Source organism: Sturnus vulgaris, chromosome 3, assembly GCF_052056855.1.
Source record: "Sturnus vulgaris isolate bStuVul1 chromosome 3, bStuVul1.hap1, whole genome shotgun sequence".
In the NCBI taxonomy this organism is placed as follows: Eukaryota; Metazoa; Chordata; class Aves; order Passeriformes; family Sturnidae; genus Sturnus; species Sturnus vulgaris.
Genome location: NC_142245.1, coordinates 48,103,065 through 48,128,535, shown reverse-complemented (window position 1 = coordinate 48,128,535; position 25,471 = coordinate 48,103,065). Strand labels below are relative to the sequence as shown.

Here is a 25,471-nt window from a genome sequence, read left to right as displayed (position 1 = left end):
ATGACAGGAGCTTCACTATTAGTAGATTAGATGTCCTATACCTCATTTTGGTGAAACAAATACCAAAACCATGAAATAAGTCTACCAGATACACCATTTCTATTCAAGCGTCATGATCTTACATAGCAAAAATTCCCAGTGTTACCGTCACATTAACTTTGACTGAGAGTGTCTAAGGTATCTGAGAATATCATTCTTGGTGGATACAGATCCTGTCTTAAAGAATGCAGCAGGGATGAAGGAACTTGAGCTGTCATTTAATACTAAGAATTGTGCAGTGATCAGGAATATAAGCAGGTTTCCTCTTCTTACTTTGTATCTCTGTGCTTTTTCCTTTGCCCGTTTATGGGGCTTAACAGTATTTTACTCTCTGAAGAAGTGTTCAAAAGCATAGCAAAGGAATAAAACTGTCTAAGCAGTTCTGTCAGTGCAGCACCTTCATTACAGTGTGACTGCAGTTTGGAGGTTGGATTCTGCACTCACCTAATGCAGGGTATGATCTCTTGTGATCTCTTGTTACCATGCAGAATTTTTTAAGAACTGCTTTGTGTGCTGCTCAATACATAGAACAAATACCTAAAGTAACATATGATTTGGATAATAGATTTATGAAATTCCCAATGCCTATTACAAAAATGGTGACCATTGTTTAAAATTCACAAGACTGAAGTTTGAGCATGATCCAGTGCTATTGAGCTTGGTCACAAGGTTTTCCAAGTACTAAAAAAAAAGTACTTTTCAAAGAGAGTGAGTTTATGAAATGAAACTTATTGCAGCATGGCATCTGGAGACCTAATGTCTTTAATTTCTATACGGAACTGTACTCCTCTTCTTGTCCTTCCTTTGTAGTGCAACAGAATTCTTTGGAAAGTTAATATTTGTATGCTGACTATAGGTTTGCTCCCAAGTGGTTATTTTGTAGGAATTGCAGCCTGTAAAGATTAAATAATTTCAGACCAGCCAAACTGAAAACCTGTCCAAATCCTTATGCACTATTGCAGTGGGTGTGATCTCCAGTGCAGCTCAAAGACTGAAAAACCTCCTAGGTTATGAAGGGAGAGTGATGACAGGTTAGGTTCCATGATACACATAAGGAAAAGCCACTGGACCCCCTGCCCCCTTCCTTTGATGCTCATTTCTTAGGTCTGTAATGTGTGACTATAGTAGGGAAAATGGACTTTGCATTCTTGTTCTCCAGTAAAAGAAGAGAGGCACTGAGAAATTTGCTAGATTTGGATGTTTTCCCTCAATAATTTTTGTCTAACTCTGCAAGCTGACATTTTGTGAGGTGTTTATCCTTTACACTGGTGATTATGAGGCCCTGTTGTGGGTGCCAATAACTTGACCAAAATTTAATCCTCAAAGCAGAAATTGCCTGTGAATTATTTCTCGTTCAGACTCAAGCTTAAATGCCAAGTGCCAGCAATTTACCATTTCTGCAGAGTAGGTGAGAAAGAACTAGTTGTAAGATTTAATGAGTTTCTCTGTCATATTCTTGAAATGCTTCAGTTCTACTATGAAGTTGTAGTTGGCAAGAAGGTGGAATCTAGAAATCAGAGGGCAGTGTTTCCTGCCCCTGGAAAAATATTATGTGATTTTATTCACAGAGTTTGTTTAGGTTTTTATTTGCTTTTTCTGAAAATGCTGAAAGATCTGACCTCTTTCTTGTTGTGTCACATGCACTGAGTGCAAAGGTCACATAATTCCCACGTCAGTGTTTCCACAGTGACTATACCTCACACATTTCACAGAGAGCCACTGCAGCCTTTCTCTCACTCTTTGTTCCTGCAGGCTAAATTTAACTGATTAGCTTGGTCTGGAATCTGGCTGCACCTGACATTTAGGTTAGTTAACGGGACAGAAGCTGTGTTGCAGCTGTGCTATTTATCCATGAGGCTTGAAAGTAATCCAGCTGGAGGACATAATCCCCAGATATCTCCCAACATGTGTTTTATCAGTCCACGTGGCTGGATGTGCTACTGCCGTGAACTCCACACTCTCCCTCTGCCGTGTGTCTGCTGTGTGGCACAGCATGTGGCAGCCCAAATGCTGGGCTAGGGGACAGCAGCGAGGTTTACACTCAGCTCCTCAGGTCTCTGTTCAAACAGTGCTGAGCATCTGCTAGAAAGAGTCTGCATGGCAAAAGCAAACCTCCACCAACAGGAGATGCAGTTTCATCCAAGGGCAGCCAGACTGAGTTGTAGTTCCTTACACAAAGTAGCACCCAGTCAGTGTATATTATTCTGCAAAAAATGCAATTCCTCTTCTCCCCTCTCCTGCCCTTGCACATAGTTAATGTTGGAGACTGTGTGCTTTTTACTATAAGTGTCTTCACGAGGCAGAGAGCTGTAAAACCAGGACAGGGAGCTCTTTTGATTTGAGGCCTTGTGCTGAGGTCTTGCTGACTCCATTTCAACTTCATTTGTGCTATTGGTTGCCATGGGATATTGGAAAATTTTATTTTTGAAAATTCAAGAGGGGGCAGACTTATTTTTGTTATTTCCTAGCTTTGAATATTTGAATTCAACTATCTGTGGGAGGAGGGCAGGCATCTTTTTTTAAAAGAAAGTAAGTTGATTAAAATCTTAAAATGTGTGTTGGTTGTGAAATAAGCACCCTAGACATAACACAGAAATCATAATTCTTCCCAGTTTTAGCGAAGTTTCTATATTTAGAGCTTCACATTTTTAGTAGTCTTTGAATGCTATTGTTAGAAGGGTAAAATTAAATTAATCTATCAAAGAGCTGGTGTTCAGCCTGTAAGAATGGGTCTATATAACCTCCCTATTCTACGCTGCAAACATAGAAGTTAAATTTATTGAAATTTATCTCCCATCTATTTCCCCATAATTGAGTATAACCTACTATATGAAAACAGTTTACTAGCAAAAGAAAATAGCATCCTAAGGATGTTTGCAGTGACTTCCAGAATTATTGACTGTGATACAATGGAACAAAAAAAGAAGTGACATCTCTGAGCTAGATCTTCAGGATGTCTGCAGGGAGAGAGAAAATGTGTGTTTACAAAGAGCATCTTTCCCTTTCATTTTTGTGTTCCTTACCTGACTTGGAGACACATGAGCAATCAGTCAATCCCAGAAGATGCACTTGAAGGGGTTAGCACTGCAGGATATGTGCTTTTAAATGCAAATATCGAAAGCAGCTTAAGGAAACCAAAGTAGGTTGCCCAAATTTGAGAGAGTGAACTGAATTAGAGTTTGTGAGCTTTGCAGTTTTAAAACTTGAGTTATCAGGCATTTCTTCTTGCTGTCAGATTCTCAAGATACATCCCCAGTCTCTGTGCAGAACTCTGTTCAATTCACACTGTAGTTCATATATAAAAGTGATGCTACCCAGAAGTTTTGAAACTAGAGTTCTGTTGACACAGATCCTCTCTGTGGCCTTGGAGAAACCACTGTACATTATTACATTTTTAATGTATTTGCAAAACTGGGACAATATTGCTTCTCTGTCTCTTGGAGAATCTTAGATGAAAAAAAGTGCTTATGTACTGTTGAAATTGAAGGTTGTAGAAATACCTAAAATAGTCTTCTTGGTAGTATGAAGCTGACCATACTGGCCTGTGGAAAATGAACACAGGCTCCTTCTATGTGCTACAAAGAAATTTCAAAATAGGACTATAAAGGAATAATTGCTTCTTGAAAGGTAAATTTTCTCAAGTGAAGAATATCTTATAGCAGGAATACTGTAAGGTTTGCTATGTTTTACTATCTCCTCTTAAGTGTTTGCAATTATTAAATTAGAATTTGGACCGAGGGGGATGTCATTTTGCTTTCTTGGGGTTCTGAGTACAGTTTCACTGTTCTCTCCTATCCCATCCTTGTTGAACTGAGCTAAGAGAGCTTAAGTTGATCTCACAGTGTAAGCAGGGTGCAACCACATTTTAAAGGTACATCCAATCTATTTGTGATCCTTGGAAAATCCAACTGATTTCAAAGTTAAGTAACTTCAAGGCTCAGCTTATCTGTTTTGTAGGATCAGCTGTGTCAGAGCAAAGATGAAAAGTTGCAATGGTATATATTGCATGTTTACCAAAGTCAAACTTTTTTTGAGCTCTTGGATTTTGGGGAGAACTAAGTGGTCTAAGAATGGGATCCTAAATTAATTTAGGATTATTTTGTGCCAAGAGAAAGTCTGAACATTAGTAGAAGAAATAATTAAATAGAGTTTACAGCTAGTTAGCTGTAATCATAAAGTGCTCAAGACCTTTTTAGTGATCTTGCTCCAGGCTGAATGAGGAGACAGTGAACTGGCTGCACTACATATGGCTGCCCAATGTGGGTTTGGTCAGCAGCAAAAGAGAGAATATGTAATTCCATTCAGCAGCTTCAGCAAAAATATGCATATAAATGGAATGCTGAAAAGATAAATTAAATTACAATTAGCAAAACAAATGCTTTTCCACTGTATGCATGATTTGTGGGTAACAAAATTAGAGTTACACAGTTTAGGATTTAGTAGGACTCAAATTCATGTAGATAGCAAAAATATAAATTATTAGTTTTTGAAGGAATGTCAAAAAGCAGTCAGCTTATAAGTAATATAAGCCCTTGTGGTTCAGCCAAAATGAAGTCTGAGTTTAATTCCAGCTAAACCTGGAATCTTCCCATAAGTATGTTACCCATACATAAGTAATGAAGGACTTCCTATCCATCCCAGGAAGAGCCTTCTAATAATTGCTTCTAATAATCCCTAGGTGGATTGATTGCCTTGAGACAGTATACCAGAATCCTGATCCCAACATAAAATCTCTCAGCTTTTTCTTACTTTAGCTTGTCTAGATGAAAACTTCAGTATTTCTTATTAAGAGCAAGGAAGAATGTGGACACTTCATTAGTGGTTATCCTGAGCTGGGAGTCAAGATGCTGTGTTGTGCCATAGGTTCTGGTTAGCAGTAGAAGACCTGAAGAAGAGGCCTATCCGTGAAGTTCCCGCTCGCGTCCAAGAAATCTGGCAAGAATTTCTTGCTCCGGGTGCACCCAGCGCTATCAACCTAGATTCAAAAAGTTATGACAAAACCACTCAGAATGTGAAGGAACCTGGAAGATACACGTTTGAAGATGCTCAGGTCAGTTTGCAATCGTGTTTGTGGACATTTGAAATGGAATATTGGCTAGTGAAATCTCTGTACAAAAATGAGATGTATTTGGGAATTAAATGATAATGCCCTGTTTCCTAAAATGCCATTTTGGCAATGCAAATGTGTAGCATTCTTTTATGAGGCATATGAAGTTCTTGATGAAACTTCTGTGCTTGATATAGAGTTTTCAAGTGGACTGTGAAGAGAGGAAAGAATGTAGTGAAGAAAAAATGAAGTACTTCTGTATTAAATGCAGCACTTCATGTGACTTATAACTTAATATTTAATCTTTGAAGACTTCTGAGAAAAGGAATAGAAAATAATTGGATTCACAGTAAAAGTATCAGAACTGGTATCATCCTCCATTTTCATCAGCAGCCCAGTGATGAAGATTTAATTATTAATGCAAAGTGAAATGGTGTCAAAAGGAGAGATTGAGATCATATCCTGCAGAAATTTCTACAGCTTGATTATTAGGTCATCATCTTGGGAGTCTGGAGATGCTCCATCATCCCCATGAAGGAGAGAAAGGAATTGAATTGAGGCTTTCTACTTTTTGGGAGAATGCCTCTGCCCTAAATATGAGGGGGAATAGTTTTACCTCCTTGTAATTTTTCCATTATGAGAGTAGCAACCTATGAAGAAACAATAAAATTTTCATTAGACCCTATGTCATAGCCACTGTTTTAAAGTACTCTGCATTAAACCAAACATATAATTTTTGCTTACATCTGCTGACCCCTGGAGATTTAAGAATGCAGTGTATAGCAAAGACAAAAATGGAAAAAGTAAACAAGAGAGCAAGGTTAAAGGTTTAAAAAAATGTCTTTGCAGTTGAGCGAGTAATGGACATACTTGCCAGTATCCCTTTTCTTTTTCCTTCAGTAATAAGTGTAAAATTTCAATACCCTTTTACTGCCAGATCTCTCTTCTTGTAATTTTGTCCTTCATTTATAAAAAACATGGAGTATTCGGTATTTATACAAGCAGGACTTTGCCACCGGGAGAGGACCTCTGCTTAGTTCATCCAATTCTGCAAAAAGCCTTAAACCAGTAAACCTCAGTTTCTCTGGAAAAGGGACAGGCTGCACCTGCTGTGTTCTCACTTGAAGCTTTAGGAGCTTTAAAGTGTCCCATCTGAGGTGGAGGGTTTTGTCAGGAGTAGGGCTCTGTCTCTGCAACAGGATTTTTTTGGCCTTCCAGCTGGGAAGGAGATCGTTGGTGTGCCATTCTGGCAGTTGGTGGGTCATTTAATTGTGGTTAAAAATGTATGAAAAGCATTTTGGGACTGGAAATACAGAAAGATGAAACTCCATGTCAAATACAGACACATAATTAAAATGGGACACGTAAGTAAAAATAGCCCGATTGTGCTAAATATGTGCATTAACATATCCTGGCTAATGTGTACATTAACAATACTAATACAGCCCAATTTATTCTTGCTTTTACAGGCATATTTCTTGTACAGAAATAAAATTTTAATGCCCATCATCACTTTCTTCTCTCTGTTGACTGTACTGTCTGTTTTCACAGACACTGAGTGAAAAAAAGCCTTCCCCAAATAAACCAGTCTAAGTTCTGAATATACATCAGAATTGCTCTGCTTAGTGTAACAAATACAATCAAAGACATTTAGAATAATTTTTACGGTTTCTAATACAGCAAAAATTAAATATCAATTCTAATTTTACCTTGCATTAATTTTCAGACAAGGGGGGGAGTTTTTTTAGGAGGGTTTTTTGCCTGTTTGTTTTGGTTTTTTTATGCACTACCAAGCTGAGAAACAGTATTTTCTTTCCAGCTTGCTTACAGTATCCCCAGTACTGTACTACATGTTTCCTACAGTAAAAAATACAATTTGAGTAAAAGAAAAACTAAACTGCTCTTGTAATTTATTTTCTGAATAAAGGTTTCCAAATTTTCATATGCCTCTGAAGAGTTGATATCTAGAAAATTAGAGTAGCCTGGAACTGTTTTTCAATTTACATATGTGTTTTCCTTTTTATGTTGTTAGCTGGAGAGCAGACTAAACATCTGTCAAAGGATGTTTTCAAGAGTAGCCAGGGGAAATCCTCACTAACCTAGGCATTATTTGTGGTGCTGAACTGAAAACCTAGTACCACATCCTAGTCTCTGAAATCACAAGAATATCTCTAAAAACATCAGAAAATCTGATGAGAAAGGACCCACAGCTCTCAATTTCATCATTTAGCTAAACTGTCTAATGTAAGGGAGGTTTGAAGTTGGACCTGAACCTAGGACTCAGTTGTGAATTCTTAGAAAATAATTTTGTACTGGAAAATTTGGTCTATAAATTAAAGAAAGGTATGTTGTGTAATTATACATAAGAAATGGGTGGGATTTCTGCTTTAAGAATAGAAAGCAATTAAGCCTTAGCTTCAGAGCTGAAACCTGCTATCCTGTAATACTTCCTATTCATAGCAGTGCTAGCTGGTGTGCATTCCACAGCCAGAACACGTGGCTGCCTCCCATTTTACATGTGTCCTCTTCCGTGGGAGTAACAGCTCCTCCTTTCCTTTTCAGGAGCACATTTACAAACTGATGAAAAGTGATTCTTATCCTCGTTTTATACGATCCAGTGCCTACCAGGAGCTGCTACAGGCCAAGAAAAAGGTATTGGTCCATCTTGCCTTTGTCTTGCCACTGTGCAAAGCAGTGGTTATGTTTGCAACAATACTCAGTCTTCTCTCCCCTGTGCCAGTGCAACTGGATATCTGGTAGGTGACCAGCTTGGAGTTTTTGGAGGGTCACATACACACAGGAGTTCAATATACATATATGTGTATATATCCTGCATGCGGGCATGTTTCAATAAGTTAATCTAGCAAAACTTATTTTTATTTTTACATCCCATATTGTACTGTTTTCTCTGTTATGAAGCACCTTAAATTGCAAAGTGCTTTACAAATACATTAAAAAAAATAAAATAAAATCCCAGAATAGTCTTTCATGTTTGCAAGTTTGCTTATGTAATAATTGTTGTTCTCTTTATTCCACCTATGAAAGCTACAGAATGTGTTTAGAAACAATCCTATTCATATGAATAGCTTCTAACTTCAACTATAAATATAGGGGCTTCCTAATTTTGTTTCTTTCCCTATTACTATATGAATAGTTTGGAGCAGGCTAGGAATCTGACTTGAAAGACTGATCATGTCACACTTTGGCAAACAGAGGTTCATGTCTTGGTATGTAATATTTTCTTAGAAAAGTCCAGATTATGGAATGGGTTCTGAATAGCCACAGCCCAGAGTATGTGGAGCAGCTTGTGCAATGCAGATTTCCATGATGATAAATAATTCTATTAGTGGGCTCTAAACAGTAATCTCCTAGAATCAGCTGGGAGCCCTGTGCCTTGCAAAATCAGGACCCCAATTGTTACTGAAACAAGGTAGTTATTAACACCATAGCATTCTATTGTTAATAATGACAACCTAAAATTATATGAAAGTACTGTGTGATTTTGTTTTTTGTTCAAACATTGATTTCTGAAGATCCAATATAGAGAGAGATGTTGAAAATACCAGAAAGCTTCAACTGTCCGTGTGAAGTCCTTAAGTTTGTGAATGTCAGTTCATTAACACAAGATGTGCACTTCATTATTTCTTTTTACTTTCAGTTTTTCTTTAAATTCAAACCAATTTGATCCCCATGAAAAATTATTTTTGTCGAGTACTATATCTGTTTTGCCCATCCCCTGTTTTGCCAAGTCCCATTACAGCCACATACCTGTGTTTGCTTCCTGATTTATACAAACTTTGTTTTGCAGTCCATTGTTACATCAAACCTTCTTTTCTACTCCATTGTTCTTGCTTTTCTTTCCCCCCTCCTTTTTCTTTTTGTTTCCTTTGTTTTATTTATTTCAAATTTAAGTTGGAAAACACTCTGGATCGTCGAACATCTTTTGAGAAATTCACACGCAATGTGGTAAGTTTGTTGCCTCGGAAGACTAGTAAGCCTGATGGGACATCCTTCTCCCCTTCCCCTCACTGATCCCTACTTTCCCTTTTGCTTCTCTAACTTGATGGTTAAACGTGTATTCATCACAGCTTGTGAATTTTCCTGGGAATGACAGCTTTATAATGTGCTTTCATTACAACCCCTCCTCCCTAGTCCCTTTCCCACTGATCTCAATAGTCACACGTGGAGGAATGGACCTTTGGGAACTATGCTTTTTGCATTAGGAAGCATGAAATTAGTCACTTCCCCCCTATAATTTTAGTAAAGAATCTGTGAAAACATGCTTGATGTTGTTTCTTTTTCTGATGCCTTCTAAAATACTAAGTCTAAAACAGCTGAATGCATTGGATTTCCATCCTGTATTCTTTTAATTTTATTTTAAAATACTTTGTCCCCCTTTTTTCAATTGGGCACAGGGAAAAAAACCACACTAATAATTTTCCCATCTTCCTTAATGTCTAACGGTTTCTACAGGACCAAAGATTCATGCTGTTTATGTGCAAGGGCTTGATTTGCATTAATTTTCTTTATGGACGACAAGAACTGATTTTTTTCTTTTCAATGCATAACTTTAGAAAGCTATTTCTCAAAGGCAAAAAAATGAAGGCCGGTAGATTTTGTGTGGGCATTCTTTTCCACCTGCCAAAAGATCCACTGATTTCGTGATACTCGTGATTCTTTTTACTTATCCACTTTCTTTGAGATTTTTTTTTTTTTTTACATTGTGAGAGTTCCAACTAAAGAATTCAACGCATTTATTTTTGTAGGGCAGAAACATCCCTATTTTTCCATGCCATAAAAACTGTACACCAACACTGAGGGCGAGCACTAACCTGTTATGAAAAGAGGTAGAAAGATCTTGGATTATACTCGAGTTCGTCTGCATTGTCTGTTGAATTGTGCAGGTGACGCTGCTGTGTGTGTGTGTGCGTCTGTGGCTTTTTCTGTGATCTGGTTAGTGGAGCTGTGTGTGTTGAAATGAACAATATGAGAGCTTTCAGCAAAGATCATGGTTTTTGTTTTTTTAGTTTCAAGGGAAGGAGAAGCAGTTGTCAGAGACTGTCTCTCCTGTAATGAGGCTCGAGACTGTTGCCTCAATTGTTTAAGAAATACATATATATCTTCCAGTAATAAAAAAAACAAACAACAACAAAAACCAACCAAACAAAAAAACCCAAACAAACACAGTGAAAGTTTTGTGAGGCTGTGGGAATATCTCACTTTTGAAAACAAAACAGTAATTCTTTAACTACTTTCTTATAGGTAAAGGCTTCCTCTAATATGCTTTGAATCCACTGTAATCAGGAAGAAATTTGGATTCAATGGGACAAAGTCAGTAAAGGACACCAAAAGTAAATAAACAGCCACAAAGGAAACTATCCCAATGTTTGAAACAAAAACCCCTATGTTTTGCATGGTGGTGTTGCCATAGCATGTTGCAGTGTGATTTGTGTGTTGTCTGAACAGGTTGGATCTGTAAAACAACATTATACATGATAGCACTATACTTGATAATTCCATTACAATTCAGTAGAAGTTCCATACTAAAAAAAAGTCTGTAATTACAAAGAGAGTGCATAGACTGGGTAACATGTTGGAGACCTCTGAGAGCCAGACGTTTTCCCAGTTACAGTGCCTGGCAAGCTGCAATGTTACTTTTATTCATGGCATTTTGAGCAGCCCAGGGGTCAGAAATTGGCTGTGGTAAACATTATGCAAACAGGTGGCCATGAGGGAGGAAATAGCAAGCTGCAGGTAGAGGGGTTGTGAATACAGAGCAAAAAAAGGAAAATGTGAAGACAAGACTGGGAGATGCTGAAATCCCTCAGCCTTATGGATAAACCAGCAGTTCTGGGCACAAACACTGAAGCATTGTGCCCTGCAGCCCTGCCTGAGTTTCATCCTTTCTAATCTTAGGGCAGAAGTATCAGAATAGCAGCATGCCAGAGATGGAAGGCAGGCCCAATAAACCAGCTGTGAACTAGAAATGGAAAAGAGGATTTCTGGACATTAGTAGTTTGATAGAAGAGGGGGATTTTTTTTTTTTTTCTTTTTCACAGAGCAAACTCGGAAATAAAATCTGTGGTTTTGCTTTTTTTCCAACTACTACCTGTTAACCTGGGTGGAGTCTGTCAAGTCGGGTCAGGTATGAAAGAAAAACATGTCACTGTTAGATTTATAATCTCTATTAGACTCACAGCTCTGAGGCTTGCAAATGAATGCAGAATATCATGATGCTCAAATGCAACCTTTTTTCCAAGATGACGGAATTAATGTCACCCACTTCCTCAGGACCTCTTTCCACCAGACATCCTTGTTCTTCCACTTTTGTTCTTGGTTGTGATGAGTTTACAATATGTAATTATCTGTCTTGGTACAGTGGTTCCAACCAGCAGGGATGAGGGAAACATTTCTCAGAATATTCTACAGTGTACTGATTAACTTGATCAACTGTGAAGTGAGGGACTGTGGAATAGATCTGTTGTACTGATTAATACTGAAGATAGGTGTGAAAAGGGTCTTCTACAATCTAAATAAATGCTATCATCTCTGACTTAGTGAGATGAAAATTACTGTTTCTCTTCTCTGAGGTTTGAAATATTTAGACTAATTTTCACCAGATTTTTTCCTCAGTTATATCCAAGTGGGTTTGTATTAAACTAAATTAGACCTCGGTTTTTCTCCATTTGAAGTGTTTAATAAAAACCCAGTAACGCTGGCTGTGTCTAGGGACTCAGTCTGAACAGATGGACTTGTAATTCATTATCTGATTTGTTGACTCTAAGAGGCTCCTGATCAATGTTAAATGAAATTGGGTTATCCTTGCTACAGAAATAATTTGTTAAACTAGAAAGTTTAGAAACTTTGTAGAGGGCAATTACTCTATACTATTTCATTAATTACATGGAAATAACCTATTGTAATGAGTCATTATTTTAGTCTGATGGAAAAAACAGAAATGGAGCTATGCACTAGGCTCAGCTCTGCACTTCTTTGACATTGAAGGGTTTTCTTTCCAGAAAATTTTCAGTAAGTTGGTGCAGTTCATGAAGGCCCTAAATGCTCAGTTTAAGAACTGCCTAATTAGCTGCTCTGTAGATTTTGTAGTACAAAATTGCTAATGCCTTCAGCAGTCTGAAGCAGAAAATATGGATAGTGTTAGGTCTTCATTCACATAAAGTATCCAGAAGTAGCAGCAAGCTGGCATTTGCTATATGTAATATTTATTACTGAACACTTTATAGTTTGCATCTGAGTAGTAGCCCCAGGTATCCTTGGTCTGCCTCACTTAGACTCCCGGGTACTGTGTGAAAATACACTTCAGCACTACTGGAACGAAGCCATCAGATAAGTGACTAGCCTTGGACTAACACGGGCAGCCGTGCCTGTCCCAGCTTTGAGTCAGAGGCACAGAGAGCAGTGACACTGTGCTCTGGGCTCCCCCCTGCCTAGCTCAGCCCCTCAGCTTTCTCTTTGAGAATGATAGAAGTCCAGTCACCTGCAGCTCCCCAAGGGACTAGGGAAGTTAAAAATTGGAGTCATGCAGCAGGAGGATCTCATTGCATGCTAAAGCAGTAGAGAGACTGAAATCAGCAGTTTCTGTGGCATTTAAAAACTGAAATTCTTTTGAAGAATTCACATGGGGAAAAAACTATTTAGAAAAATTTAAAAGCTAAGCAAAATTACCTCAAGTGATAATACCTATATTGCAGGGGGAAAAAGCAGATGAATATACACTGGTAATGCTGATGGGAGCAAAGAGGTTCTTTAAGGAACAGTTTTGTCTGTAATTTCTCATATGCATGCAGGACTTGTGACAGTGGCAGACTGAGCAGGACTTTGTAAGCCCCAGCCTGGTGCTTAGCTGTGATTACTGGCCTTGAACACTTGAGACAAAGGGACCTGATTTACACGGGGAGTGAGTTAATTTAATTTCCACCCCATGCAAATTTTATTGTTCTACCGGGAACCAAGTTAGTGGGGCAAAGAAGGGTAATCTCCCTCCTTAGTGCTGTGGGAGGAGACACTCCATCCTCATGTGTTGGTGCCATGTCTTCAGACACCACCATCAGTGTTAGCATTTCATCTGTCACTGCACAGTTATACAGAACACAAAAAGGAGGTGCTTGTTGTACGTTTGTGAGGCCTTAGGGAAATACAAAAGCCAGTACAAAAAAGAGACCAAATTCAATTCATATATTCAACTAGAAAGCCATCAATCTGTAATTATCTCCATTCATAACCTCCTAAACAAGACCCCATTTAATAATTCAGAGTTTGAAACCATTATATGTTATATTACTTGTATCCTTTCCAACTGTCTTCTCCCACTTACCTGGAAGAATTTGCTGACCAGAGTCCTTTGATTTTTTCTCCCTCCAAACCAGTAACAACAGACCATTTCATGCATGAGATGTGAAATGCAAAGATCGTTGAACAGAGCACATTTTCACCAAGTTTCAATCTAATGTCACTTAACATGACATTGTGAATTATGGCTTAGTGATGGAAATTAAAACTCATTAAAGTAGCTTCCTCAATTCTTATGAGTGGGTCATAACTTTCTAGATGTTTAAACAAGTGTAATCGCTTTTCATGTTTAAATCTATCCCTTTTCTAGAGGAACAAAGCAGATAAATAATCAATTTCATCTGTTAATCAAGAAATTTTTCTATATAAATAGGTAAAACTTGTGTACACAAGGTCCCACTGTGCCATCTAGTCCATCTAGTCGTGAAACCCTGCTGAGGGCTAGATTTTTCTTAAGTATAGCTTTGTCCAAGAAATTCAATACAGTTTCAGCTGTGGAATCTAATTTTGGATTTATTTACAGGTTATTCCCAAAATTTAAACAAAAAAAACCAGCAAGTCAGAAGAAATATAAATCACAAAGCTACTTATTTGAAAAATACAAAACAAGAATGAAAATAATAATTATTTGTAGAAATGAAGGCCTTTTCCATTTCAGGAAGAGATGTCTTATTCATGTTTGAATAAAAAGAAAAAATAAATAACTGAAAATTTTAATTTGGCCTACTAATTAGTAAAAAGCCCTAGTTTTAGGAGGCTTTTCTAAGAGTTATGCCCACAGAGGAAAATGATAAAGGGCATGCCAGTGAGGAATGGCCTCCTTGTGCTGTTCTGCAGTGACTGTAGCTAAGCTGCTGTGCTTTTTGCTAGCAGAGAGGAGCTTAGGAGTTGCACAACCAGGTCCATGCAAGTGAGGAGCCAGCACAGACTGGTCAGGTACTGGGCCAGTGTCTGACAGTTTACAACTGAAAAACATTTACCTGATTCTTAGGCTATCTGCAGGAATGACAGCTGCAGAGAGGTATGGAAACTTGAGGAGTCAGGCCCAGGACAAACATACTAAAAATATTTTTCTTGTGGATTGGTTCCTTGGAAACCTACATTTTAGATGGTTATTCAAGTTCAAACTATGGATTTATTCAAGTTCAAAATCTGGCAAGAGGTTTTAGCTTAATCACAAATGAGAGCAGCTCAGCAGTAAATGCAAAGTGCAAAAGAAGAAAGAAATGGATGTCACTGGATTTGGAGTGAGCCAAAACAGTTGTTCAGCCACTGCCTCCTGCTTCAAATCAGTGCAGGATGACATGTATGGCCCTAATGAGAAGGGAACAAAGGGCTGCAAATCTCAGCCAGAGGCAGGATTTCCCTGCACATGTAACCACTTAGCACTGCAGCTGTGCTGACAACTTGTGCCCCAAATTGAGTAAATACTAACCTTGTCCCCTTCCTCGCATCTGAAAGAGAAATACACCTGCACAGATGGCTGACAGCAGCATCCTGTGCTGCTGTGGAAGCTAAAGCAGAATTCTGAACCCCAGAGCAGTGCTAAAGCAATTCCCTTATGCTGGTGGAGCAAGGGCTGCCTCAACATGGAAAGGGATTTACTGCTTCTTCTGCCATGTCCCGCCAGATGTGCTCCTGTCAGGGGCTGTTTACACACCAGCTCTGTGTGCAGTGCACTGCAATGTCACTTGGAAGCTTTCCCTGCTGATCTGGCTGAGCTGATGGTGTGCTGCAGGTGTTTCACACGTGAGCAGATGGAGAACACTGAGACCAAGGAGGGTTGCTTCTCCCTCCACATCTCATTTTGCTCACAGTAGGACTCTACCTCTCTTTCCCCATCAGATGCATGGAGTTCTCCTTTCTAGTGCTACCAGTATAGGTCCTGAGGAGTAGCACCTGCACTGGCAATAAAGAAACATGAAAACTGAACAGTTGAGGTTACTTAGCAGAAAGGAAGATAATTAATCTCCTAAAAGGGAGAGAAGTGATCTTTACCATACATTTCAACTCCAACACCTGTATACATTTCATATTGATTTCTTTTAAGCTACATATGTATGGAGGTTGTTGCTGACTTTTTTGCTGCATTATTTGAGATATTAGTGCATAAATGGGTCAGCCAGCACAACTGTATTTAGCAGCACCTGCACATAGTCTACAATTTTGCACCCGAAATTCACTAGAAGTAAAGCTGGAAAGACAACTCTATGTCAAATAGTTAGTATGTTCAAATAGGGACTGAATGCTGAGGCCAATTGATTTTGTACTTTTAGATGTACTTGTTCATTCCAGATGCTGTGCTGCCTTTTTGTATTCTGACTCCCTTGTCAGGGTATGTGGGCAAGGTTCCATTTTGGCATCTGCATTATTAATAAAATTCTTAAATAGTTACCATTGTTATGTCCAAAGTGCACTAACACAGCCAAAAAATCCTAATCATCTTTAGAATTTGGCCATATGCTTCTAAATGTTGATGGTAAGAATATATTGAAAATATTAAGGATCTCCTTTTCATTAATCAGATAAGCATCTACTATTTCTGATTTTTTTCCCCCCTAATTTTCTTTAATCTCATTAGCACAGGAAATATCTTCAGATGTTACAACTCTGAAAACTGGCCTGCAAGTTCCCAAATCAATATCTGGCTTATGGAAATGCTGTTAATATTGTATCTGAAAGAAATAGCGAGGCTCAGGTCTTAAATTATGACCTACAATGGTTGATCCTTACATCAGTCTGTAAATTAAGTAAATCTGGAAATCCAGAAGCAGTAATTATTCAACCCTACCACAGGGAGCTAAAGCAAAAGTATACTCTGGAACAGAGTTTGAAAGGAATATTTTGTAAAGTGGAAAATAACAAGTCCCTGCAGATCTAATAAGAAGATGTGATAATTCTGTATCTGGGGCTGCAACGGACTCTGTGTATTAAAAGATTATTTTCCTAATCAGAGAACTTAATATGATTCAGAGTAAGCATTTAAGATCTCTTAAGGAGGATGTATCTTCTAAGCTGTCACTTTTCCAACTTTGTGATAAATTAGAACTATTAATGCATGGAAAAAGACAAGTTGTTGTTGTTGTTGTTCAGAGGGAGGTTTCTCTGAGGCAGGGAGGGGAGTTGAAGGAGAGAACCATCCTGAGAATTCCTGGTCACTGTAGGGCTTTGGCGAAAAAGTATCCAAAGATCAGCAATATCCAGGGAGCAAGTTATGTGGAATACAGAAAAGAACTGTCATGACAGCTCACTGTGTTTCTAGGAGAAAATTCAAACAATATGTAGAAAACAATCACACAAATCAGATCAACTAATAACTACTTTTTGGCCTGATTTTATGTCAAGACTTCCTAATTTATGTGATAATATAATTCATTCCTGAGATGATAGAATTTTTTGTGGTCCATCTAGAAATTCCAGAAATTTTTAACTCCTAAATAGTAGTAGCAAATAATAAACAATTATTTCACAGATTTTTATACCACAGCAAGCATTTATGCAGCTTTTCAATGTAGTACTGAGCAAATTGTAACTAATTGAGAACTCCTGGGTTTAATATTTTAATTAAGTGGGTTATGCAATTCAGTACTATAGGGAACTCATAACATATTTACAGAAAGAAGCCAGACCTGTAGACCTGTAAACTTTATTTTCTGCAAATAAGTTAATGAAAGGCAAAGATAAGCGTATGTTCATTTTCTGAGATTGTGTCTAGAACCAAAAGTCATGAATTGTCCAACAAAGTTGTCTAACAAAACATTAATTTTGGAAATGTTTTTGTTGTTTTAAACTGTATTCCAAGGCCACACTACTGTTTAGGTTTTTTTGATTATTTAAAAAGAAAGTATGTCTTAATATAACAGCTTACCTGCTGCATTAGAGGAAAACATAATTTAAGGGATAAAAAGTATCAAGAAGCTGTGAATTTAATATAGGTAGAAAGTGGCAGATACAGAGAAGACAGAGTGCCAGGAAGGAGACTTCCCATCCTTCAAAGAAGTAGGTGTTAATACTGTCAGGTGATATGGGGTACCTGATGGATGTGCAGTCTTGTCAACATTGCAAATCATGAGTTCCCTTTCAAATTATGTTGTTGGGGAAATATTCATCCTAATTTGTTCAACTTGTATTTCACAGCACAAAGAATAAAATAGTTATTCTTCTTTTTACGAAGACCCAGTCTGATACATTGCATTTAAGTGAATGCTCAAGACCAACTTACAGATCCCCATGAGCTTAAATTTAATTGACAATGACAATAGATACTAAATTGTGTAATTCCACTGAGTTATAACACTGCAGATGACTTAACAATTTATTGATATGGCAGAATAAGTTCATTTACCATTTACTGCAGAAAATGAAGCATCTCTCCATAGTTACAGTATTTTTTACTGTATTCTCATTGAAATCAGTTTGGTATTTCTGAATTGGGCACTTAAAATGAACAATATAATAAATGTAAGTATTAAATATCTAACCGGTGAGTTAGAGCCATTTTCTATTTAATATTTTATGATATATTTGTGTTACATTGTCAGGGCATGCCTGTGGTGTCAGCTTGCTGTGCCCGCTCTGCCTCTGTTGGATCAGAGCCACAGTAGGATGGCCCTGGGAGAGCTAACTCCTTTTATGTGTCCGTAGGAGAGCTAATTCCTGTGGTACTGTGGTTTCTGTCTGGCTCAGATAAAGCTCAAATCTGCCTGGAATATACCAGGGTGACATACCTTACACCACTTTCTTCACGCTGTAGACTTAGCTCTTGTGGGACAGTCATTACACCTTGCTAAAAGAACTTGTTAAAAAATTGAAACCACATCCTTGCAACAGGAGGAATGATGAGGAAAATAACAATATGGAAATCCAACAACTTCAAACAGTGTTATGCAGTCACATGTAATAATACCTGACCAATGTTCCTTATAAATAGTAAATATGGTCTCAGCAGATGTATAGCTGTGCTCATGGAAAAGCTGCTTTCCTACCTACATGCAATCTGCCTCTTACCTTCTTACCTTAACTTGAAAGTATCTTTTTTGTCCTCTGTGCACAGCTACCGCAGTTTGCACATTCATCTTTGCAGCACAAGGCACTCTTGCTTGCAGTAGCCTTCAAGTTCTGGGTGTGACTGACAGCAAAAACTTCAGCTTCTTATCAGCCAAAACCAATCTCGTTCAAAAATGGCCTTTAAATTTTCTGGCTTGTTCTGTGAAACAATCTGGCTGGCTGGCAGTGCAGGTGTTTAAGTGTAAGGACTTCCTGTGGTTTAAGATTTGACAGACTCCAGTTGGTGCCCCTAGTATTTGAGAGTGATGTGGCAACACTGAGTGGTTGCTGATGAACAGGTTTGCAGTGATCATGCCTCTGTTTTCTGTTTTTGTTTTTTGTTTTTATCTTTTCCTCAGGGGAAATCGCTCACATCAAAGAGGTTAACCAGTCTAGTGCAGTCCTACTAAAAGGATCACCTTGTAGCATGGAAGCAGACTCAAATCATTATACATACTTTGTAGCTCACTGATTGCCTGACTCAGAGGACAGTAGAACAAGATGTTGCATGAGCAAGGACCTGACTTGTTTTCTTTTGTGTATACTAAGGCATTACAGACTCCGAGGGACTCTCTAGCCTTTCGATGCCTCCATTTCGAAAACTGTCTGCTCACTTCCTCCTTCATATCAAGCTGGATCTGTGTCTTTTTATTTTCTGCAAGCTCAAGTACAGTGAAAAAAAAGCTTCTGCTAGGCACAGTTTATTAAAAAAAATACGTCAATCAAAAACTGGAAGAAATGTAAAAAATGCATATATTAATAAATATACATATGGCATCACATTTATTGCACAATAAATTAGCACAGAAGGTTTCATTTCACTGATGTATTCACATTGAGAAAGAAAGCCTGTGTCTTTGTCTGTTGTCTGTATATTCTCTGTTAATGTTTCTTGCATTTATTTTTATACCATATTTAAAAAAAGAACACCTTTTACTCCAGATGTATTAAAGTTGATCCTTTCTCTGTAAATTTGTGTATGTTTATATTGTTGTTTTATCTTTCATTAAAAGATGCAGAATCTCTTTCCTTTGGGAAGTTTGAGATTTTAATATTGAATCTGAAGATTAGTCAAGAGCAAAATGATCCCCAAAAGTTATACACCTTGTGCTTTCTAAAAAGTGACATGAAATGGCATTTTCTTTCTCTCAGTGACACCTAATCAAACACACTTTATTGATAATCATTTACTTTTTCTTTCCTTTTTATCAAGCTAGCAGCAGAGAGACCTTTCCCGCTTGCTCATCATGGCATAAGCAAACCTTTCCTTCAGCTAGGTCTGTTGTGTGGCAGTGCAGCTGCAGCCTGCACAGCGACTCAGTCGCGACCGCAGAGCGCATGGACTGCGCTGCACTTCCTTAGGGATGGACTTGGACAAAGCTGCCTGAGAACACAAGGGTGCACTTGCTAAATAGGAAGGACAGAGCTTCTTTCTCCTTGCTGTCACTTGTGATGCAAGGCAACCTTTGAAGCTGAAAAGGCAGTGGTTTGGGAGTGCTAAGTACGCGGTCTGTGGAGTAAACCTCGGGTAGCAACGTGGGAGGAGGCTGTCATTTTAATTCCAGGGCTCTGTTCGGGGATGCTGTTGTGTGTCCATTGCTGAGCTTGCTCACACAAAGACCTGTTGACAGATTTATGAGCATGTGTTGATGTTGCCTGTGAGACAGTAGATATGGAGCTTCTGAAGCTAATCTGAGCCAGAACCAGAAATCTGCTTGGCCTAAGAGACAGCACTGTCGGCTGATAGAGGTGATGTAAGGATAGTAGACAGAATCTCAGAGTAGGAAAGAAAGGATGGGAACTAAGTCAAATGACAAAATGCTGATACCTCCAGGGCATGGTAGGGTGCACAGGACAAACAAGCCTTTTTAGCAATGCACAGAATAGACTCAGGAGAGCCAACTTTACTGCCATCTGTCATGCTGACTTTGGTTTGATATTGAGAATCTTGTTTCAAAGGGACTATGAATCCTAAACACGCACACACAAAGTGAGATGGTCATAGATACAAGCAGACAATCAACTTGAACGCCTTAATACCAGAGACATCTCATTGAGCTTTGGAAGACCACCTGCATTGGTGCCATTAGGGACAAGACTGTTGCACACAGCAGCTTTGGGCAGAAGGGAGCTGAGCTGCCTTCTGCAGGGAGCACTCACTTCTCCACCAGCTGTGTCCATAGCCTGGTCCAGCCATAACCAGGAATGCAGCATCTTTAAAGAGGCAGTCTGAGTGAACCCAGTACAAAATGTATTACAAATCCATAAATGACTGTTCCCCATATTCTGCTCAGTTGCGGTTTCTTGAGGTTTAGGATTTCTGTTTGTTCATTGTTTTCACATGCCACTGTTTCTGGTTTCTAGCTAGGATGGTAGTTACTGCTTTAAAGTGTCTCTGTTTTTGTTAGGACAATTCTTCTAAGCTTTTATGGAAATACCCTATCAGAACTGGGTCCTGTCAAGATCTTAGCAAGAGCTCCATGCAGGCCAACTCAAAATATTCACAACCTAGGGAGGTCAGATGAATTTTAGTAAGTAGCCAGACTGAATCACAGAGCTTAAACTGAGATTTAATTTTACCACAGAAATGTGAGCTCTGAGACATGAGCTTGGGGCCAGGCAATCCACAGAAATTTGAGCTCTGCTTCACTTCGCAGTGCCAAATAGAGATATTTATTTCCAAACTCCTGCTGCCACCAATTGCATCAACTGGTATATTGCCTCCTTTGCATTAGTAGTTAACTAATTAGATGCCACTGTCTGCTTCAAAGAATCGCTTCCTTCAAATACCTAATGTTTCAAAGGGAAACATTAGGCTTTTCATGTAACTTCACCCTAAGAAATTTTTTTTTTTTCCAAATCACTTTGCAACACCAACTGGTTGATAAAAAGTCATGGAGCAGTTGTATTCCTGAACCCATTCTGTACTTATTCTAGTTCTTTCCTTTCATGGTTTAACTACAGCTGGCATCTAAGTACCATGCAGCCACTTGTTCACTCCCCTCTACCTCCACAGGGACTGGGAGAAAAAGAGGAAAAACTAAAACTCATGGGTTAAAATAAGAAAAATTTTATAATTGAAATAATTTATATTAATAATAACAGTAGACTTAATGAAAATCAAAGTGAGAGAGGAAGGAATAAAGCCCTCCACCCACGACAGACAAGTGATGCAGAATGCAATTGCTCACCACCTGCTGACCAATGCTTAGCCCCCCAAACAGTGATCAACTCCTCTTGACCAACTCCCCCAGTTTCTATACTGAGCATGGTGTTCTGTAGTATGGAATATCTCTTTGGCCAGGTCAGGTCAGCTGTCCTCATGATGATGCCTCTCAGCATCCTGTGCACCTGCTCCCTGCAGAGCATGGGGAACTGGAAAGTCCTTCCCTTAGTGTAAGACCTGCCCCACAGCACCGAAAGCATCAGTGTCTTACCAACAGTGTTCTTGTGCTAAATACGAGCCACAGCACTGCACCATCTACTAGGAAGAAACTGAAATCTATCCCAGACAAGTCCAGGACATTTCCTTTCAAGAAATACAAAGTCTGTATTGAATGGCTGTCTTTCCCTCTATTTGCACAGGATTTAACATGATGTCTCTAAAGTAAAACCAGGCATTACTAATAAGGATTTCAAAGCAGGTCACGGAGCTGTGTTAAGGTTTCTTTTAAGCTTGTTCCAAGTGATACAACTCCACGGTTACATATGAGTGAACCAGGCCCAAACAAAATCAATCCTATGACTAGATGATTTTTAAAAGGTCTATTTGCAATTTTCTGATATGTCACCTCGACACTGTCATCAGCCAGTGATACAATACTGGGACTGGAAACTCCAAGCAAGCACAAACTTCCTTTTGCTTCCCCACAGAGAAAAGCTAAATTTGGGTTTCAAATTTATACAAAGATCCACTTCAAGAATTAAGCTTATCTCAGATTAAGGCATGATTGTACAATAACTGAACAGCTGCAGTATGACTTTGGTTACAAATAATTTATCAATTAAGAATGTTAGTGAGGAATCTGCTCAGAAAAAATCTGCTGAGGAAAAAAGGACCAAGAGAGAAAATCACTCTGAAGGGACCGTATTTCTTGTCTTCTAGGGAAAAGCCGTCAGTCAGTTCCTCCTGGCTCTGCCTGATAAGCTTAAAACCCCCATGCAGGATATTAATTGTAATATTCCTTAAAATAACTGGTTTGAGCATGAAACTTTCATCTGAGAGTTGGGGTTCATCAGTCAGTCTCTTTCCCCAGACATCCTTGTACATAAAAGAGCTCTAAAGCCTACAGGATAAAGTGTTTGATGGTGCTTCTGCACACTTCGGGTGGTTTTGTGCTTCCAGATCAGCCTGTGAAGGAAAATGGCTGGTGGGAGAGGTAGAAGTTACCCTGGCACCTACCTGACAACAGCAAAATATTCACCCATTCTTCTGTAAGAAGCAAGTGAAAACAGTCCTTCAACCCTAGAAAACCAAAGAAGGGTAAATTGCAAAATGCTGAGCTGAAACAGTAGTGGAGAGGAGCCAAAACCTAATGAGTCGAAGGTGAACACAGGAGTAAGAAATGAGAATTAATTGTGGTGACCAGAACAGAACCGATGAGGGAGGAGAACTGGAGAGCTGAATAATTAAGAGCAAGAGAGGCAGAATGCAGCTGGTGGGTTGCCAGCCTATTGGCCACAGTCATGCTGAGCTGGAATTAAAACCTGAAAAATCAAGCAAGATCAACTGTGACTGGCGCCTTAAAACCCAACAACAACTTTTTTTTCATCTAGAAAGCAATACTGAATAATAATAAAATATCTAGGGTTTCTTTTTTTCAAATTGCACCCCTAATATTGTCTGAAATCATGAGACATAAATGCCAGATAGTCTCTTAAGAAATAAAACATAGGAGGGCAACAACTAGTTCCAGAAAATCAGACCTATAGGAATGAATTTAGGATGTTATTTACCAAAAAAGATTAAAGCCACAGCAGACCACCAAAGTGAGGAAAGGCTGGTTTTCAATGTTTCTACTGGAACTAGGAGTTGGATGATTTATTTGTGGCTCTTCCAATTATTTATTTTTATGCATAGTGAATAACATCTCTTTAAATTTAGATTTTAAGACTAACGTATTTTATACGTCTCTTCTAGCTAAAGATATCGTGAATTGAACTAACTGCACTCATTATAGTAGATGCATAACACTGGACTTATTATAACAGGGACATAAAACATAGGAATTTTGCTAAAAGATTTTTAATAGCTATGGAGGTTTAAAGAAAAAAAGGTTTTGATCCCAACATATTCAAGGGAAATTATCAGCAAATTATTTGAACAAATTCTCTGTCCACAATTCATTTAAGTAAGTTGCTAAGTGGTTGTGACTCACACCAGTCTGCCTTTTGATCTGACTATGCTGAACAGATTGCTTTAGTCTCCTGTGTATCGAAGATATGCTGAAGTCCCAATATTAAAGAGGTGATGGGGAAGAGAGGATGAGTTCTCTGAGGCTGGATTCCCCTCCTCATGCTGTTACAGACTGTGGAGTCCTCAAGTGGCATGTGTACAATTCAAAGTGTGTTGTTTGTATGGACATAGACTTGAGGGCTGTAGAGTCTCTCCAGACAGTCATTATCTGTGAAACTACAAAGTTTGTTTCCCTAATATCTAAACAGAATCTTCCTTGCTTTGATTTATCCCTTTATTTTTGACCAGGCTTCTGCAGTCACTACAATAGTATGTCCCCAACATAAATGGACATTGCAACATCACAGCCTCCTTTGGTTTTCTTACTGGTTTCTCTGGAAGTGTTGAGTGACTTTATTACTCTCCTCTGGGCCAGGGGTTCATACAAATTTCTTGGAGGATGGTGCTTGCAGGACTCCCACCAGGGTTATACAGAAGGATTATTGTTGTACTTCTGCCCATACACACGACTACAGGACTTACCCTTTTTGCAGTAGACAGCCACTACTGAACTGTGCCAGCTTATGTGACACAGTGATGCCCAGATCCTGTGCAGTCTAGTGTAGATGTTGATCCCCTTTGTGTGTAGCTGACTCTTCTTGGGTCAGTGAGGTGCCTTGAGTTGTCTCTTGAATAGCATCATCTTTTTTCAGACCATCTTCCTCTTTTCCCAAGATTGTTTTTTTTTATTTTTTTCCTCTTTTTCTTTTTCTTTTTCTTTTTCTTTTTCTTTTTCTTTTTCTTTTTCTTTTTCTTTTTCTTTTTCTTTTTCTTTTTCTTTTATTCCACCTGTGCACTACTTACTTGCAGTCCTTTTATCTGCAGGTATCTTTATGTGAGAGTGAGGAATCTGCTGGCCTGGTTCTTTAACACAAACACTTGAATGAGAATGAGTATCATCATCACTATTTGCTGTAAGGGATCTGTATGTGTAAATTGCAAAGAAAAATTGTCCAGATAATAAACTCTAAGAACCTGCTCAAATGCTAGATGATAGTCCTTATTTACAAGTGTGGACATGGACAGTAAATATCAAACAATATTAAGACACGATGGTAAATGTTACCTTGTTAGTGGCATTTGCACAATTTTTATTGTACTTTGCTCTCAAAATATATTCTGCTTCATTCACCTTCATTGGCTTTCCTTTTGATTTGACTAGATTTTGAAATCTCTTGTTAGATTCATCATAGATGTCATATTTCAAAAGGGGTACTATTTCCCACCCTTTCTCTTAACCTGGCAGCTGCTCCTTCAGTGTGGGCATCACATAAATGAGGCATTTCATTATGCACATTATCTGTTCTATCCACCTTTTTATTCCTTTACCCCTTTCATTTTTAAAAGATGAGTGGTAATGACATATTTAATGTGACTTGCTTTTCTACCTTTTTGCTGAGAGGAATGTATAACCCAAAATCTATGAACTTGTTTTAGTTCATCTTTTTAATGCACTGTTCTTTAGACAACTTTTCTTTTAGATTCTCTTTCTTCTCTCCCCCTCCCCATCAGTAACATCTCTTTTAGGATTCTTCATCTTTTATGGTTTTTTTCCTTTGTTCCTCTGATTCTTT

The 25,471-nt window shown here is 38.5% G+C and overlaps 1 protein-coding gene across 19 annotated transcripts in view; it reads left to right on the top strand.

Annotated features, from left to right (window-relative positions):
• RGS7 (regulator of G protein signaling 7) overlaps positions 1–25,471 on the top strand; it is a 276,991-nt gene that overhangs the window by 219,389 nt on the left and 32,131 nt on the right. For 5 of the 19 annotated variants that reach the window (XM_088161576.1, XM_088161565.1, XM_088161563.1 and 2 more), the window contains exons 15-16: positions 4,903–5,089; positions 7,649–7,738. In XM_088161576.1, the coding sequence (XP_088017702.1) occupies positions 4,903–5,089; positions 7,649–7,738 (277 nt within the window). Of the gene's footprint in view, positions 1–4,902; positions 5,090–7,648; positions 7,739–8,998; positions 9,053–9,852; positions 9,934–11,145; positions 11,232–18,801; positions 19,468–25,471 lie in introns of those variants that run through there. The other 14 variants (XM_088161567.1, XM_088161579.1, XM_088161569.1 and 11 more) reach the window with 9 other exon arrangements.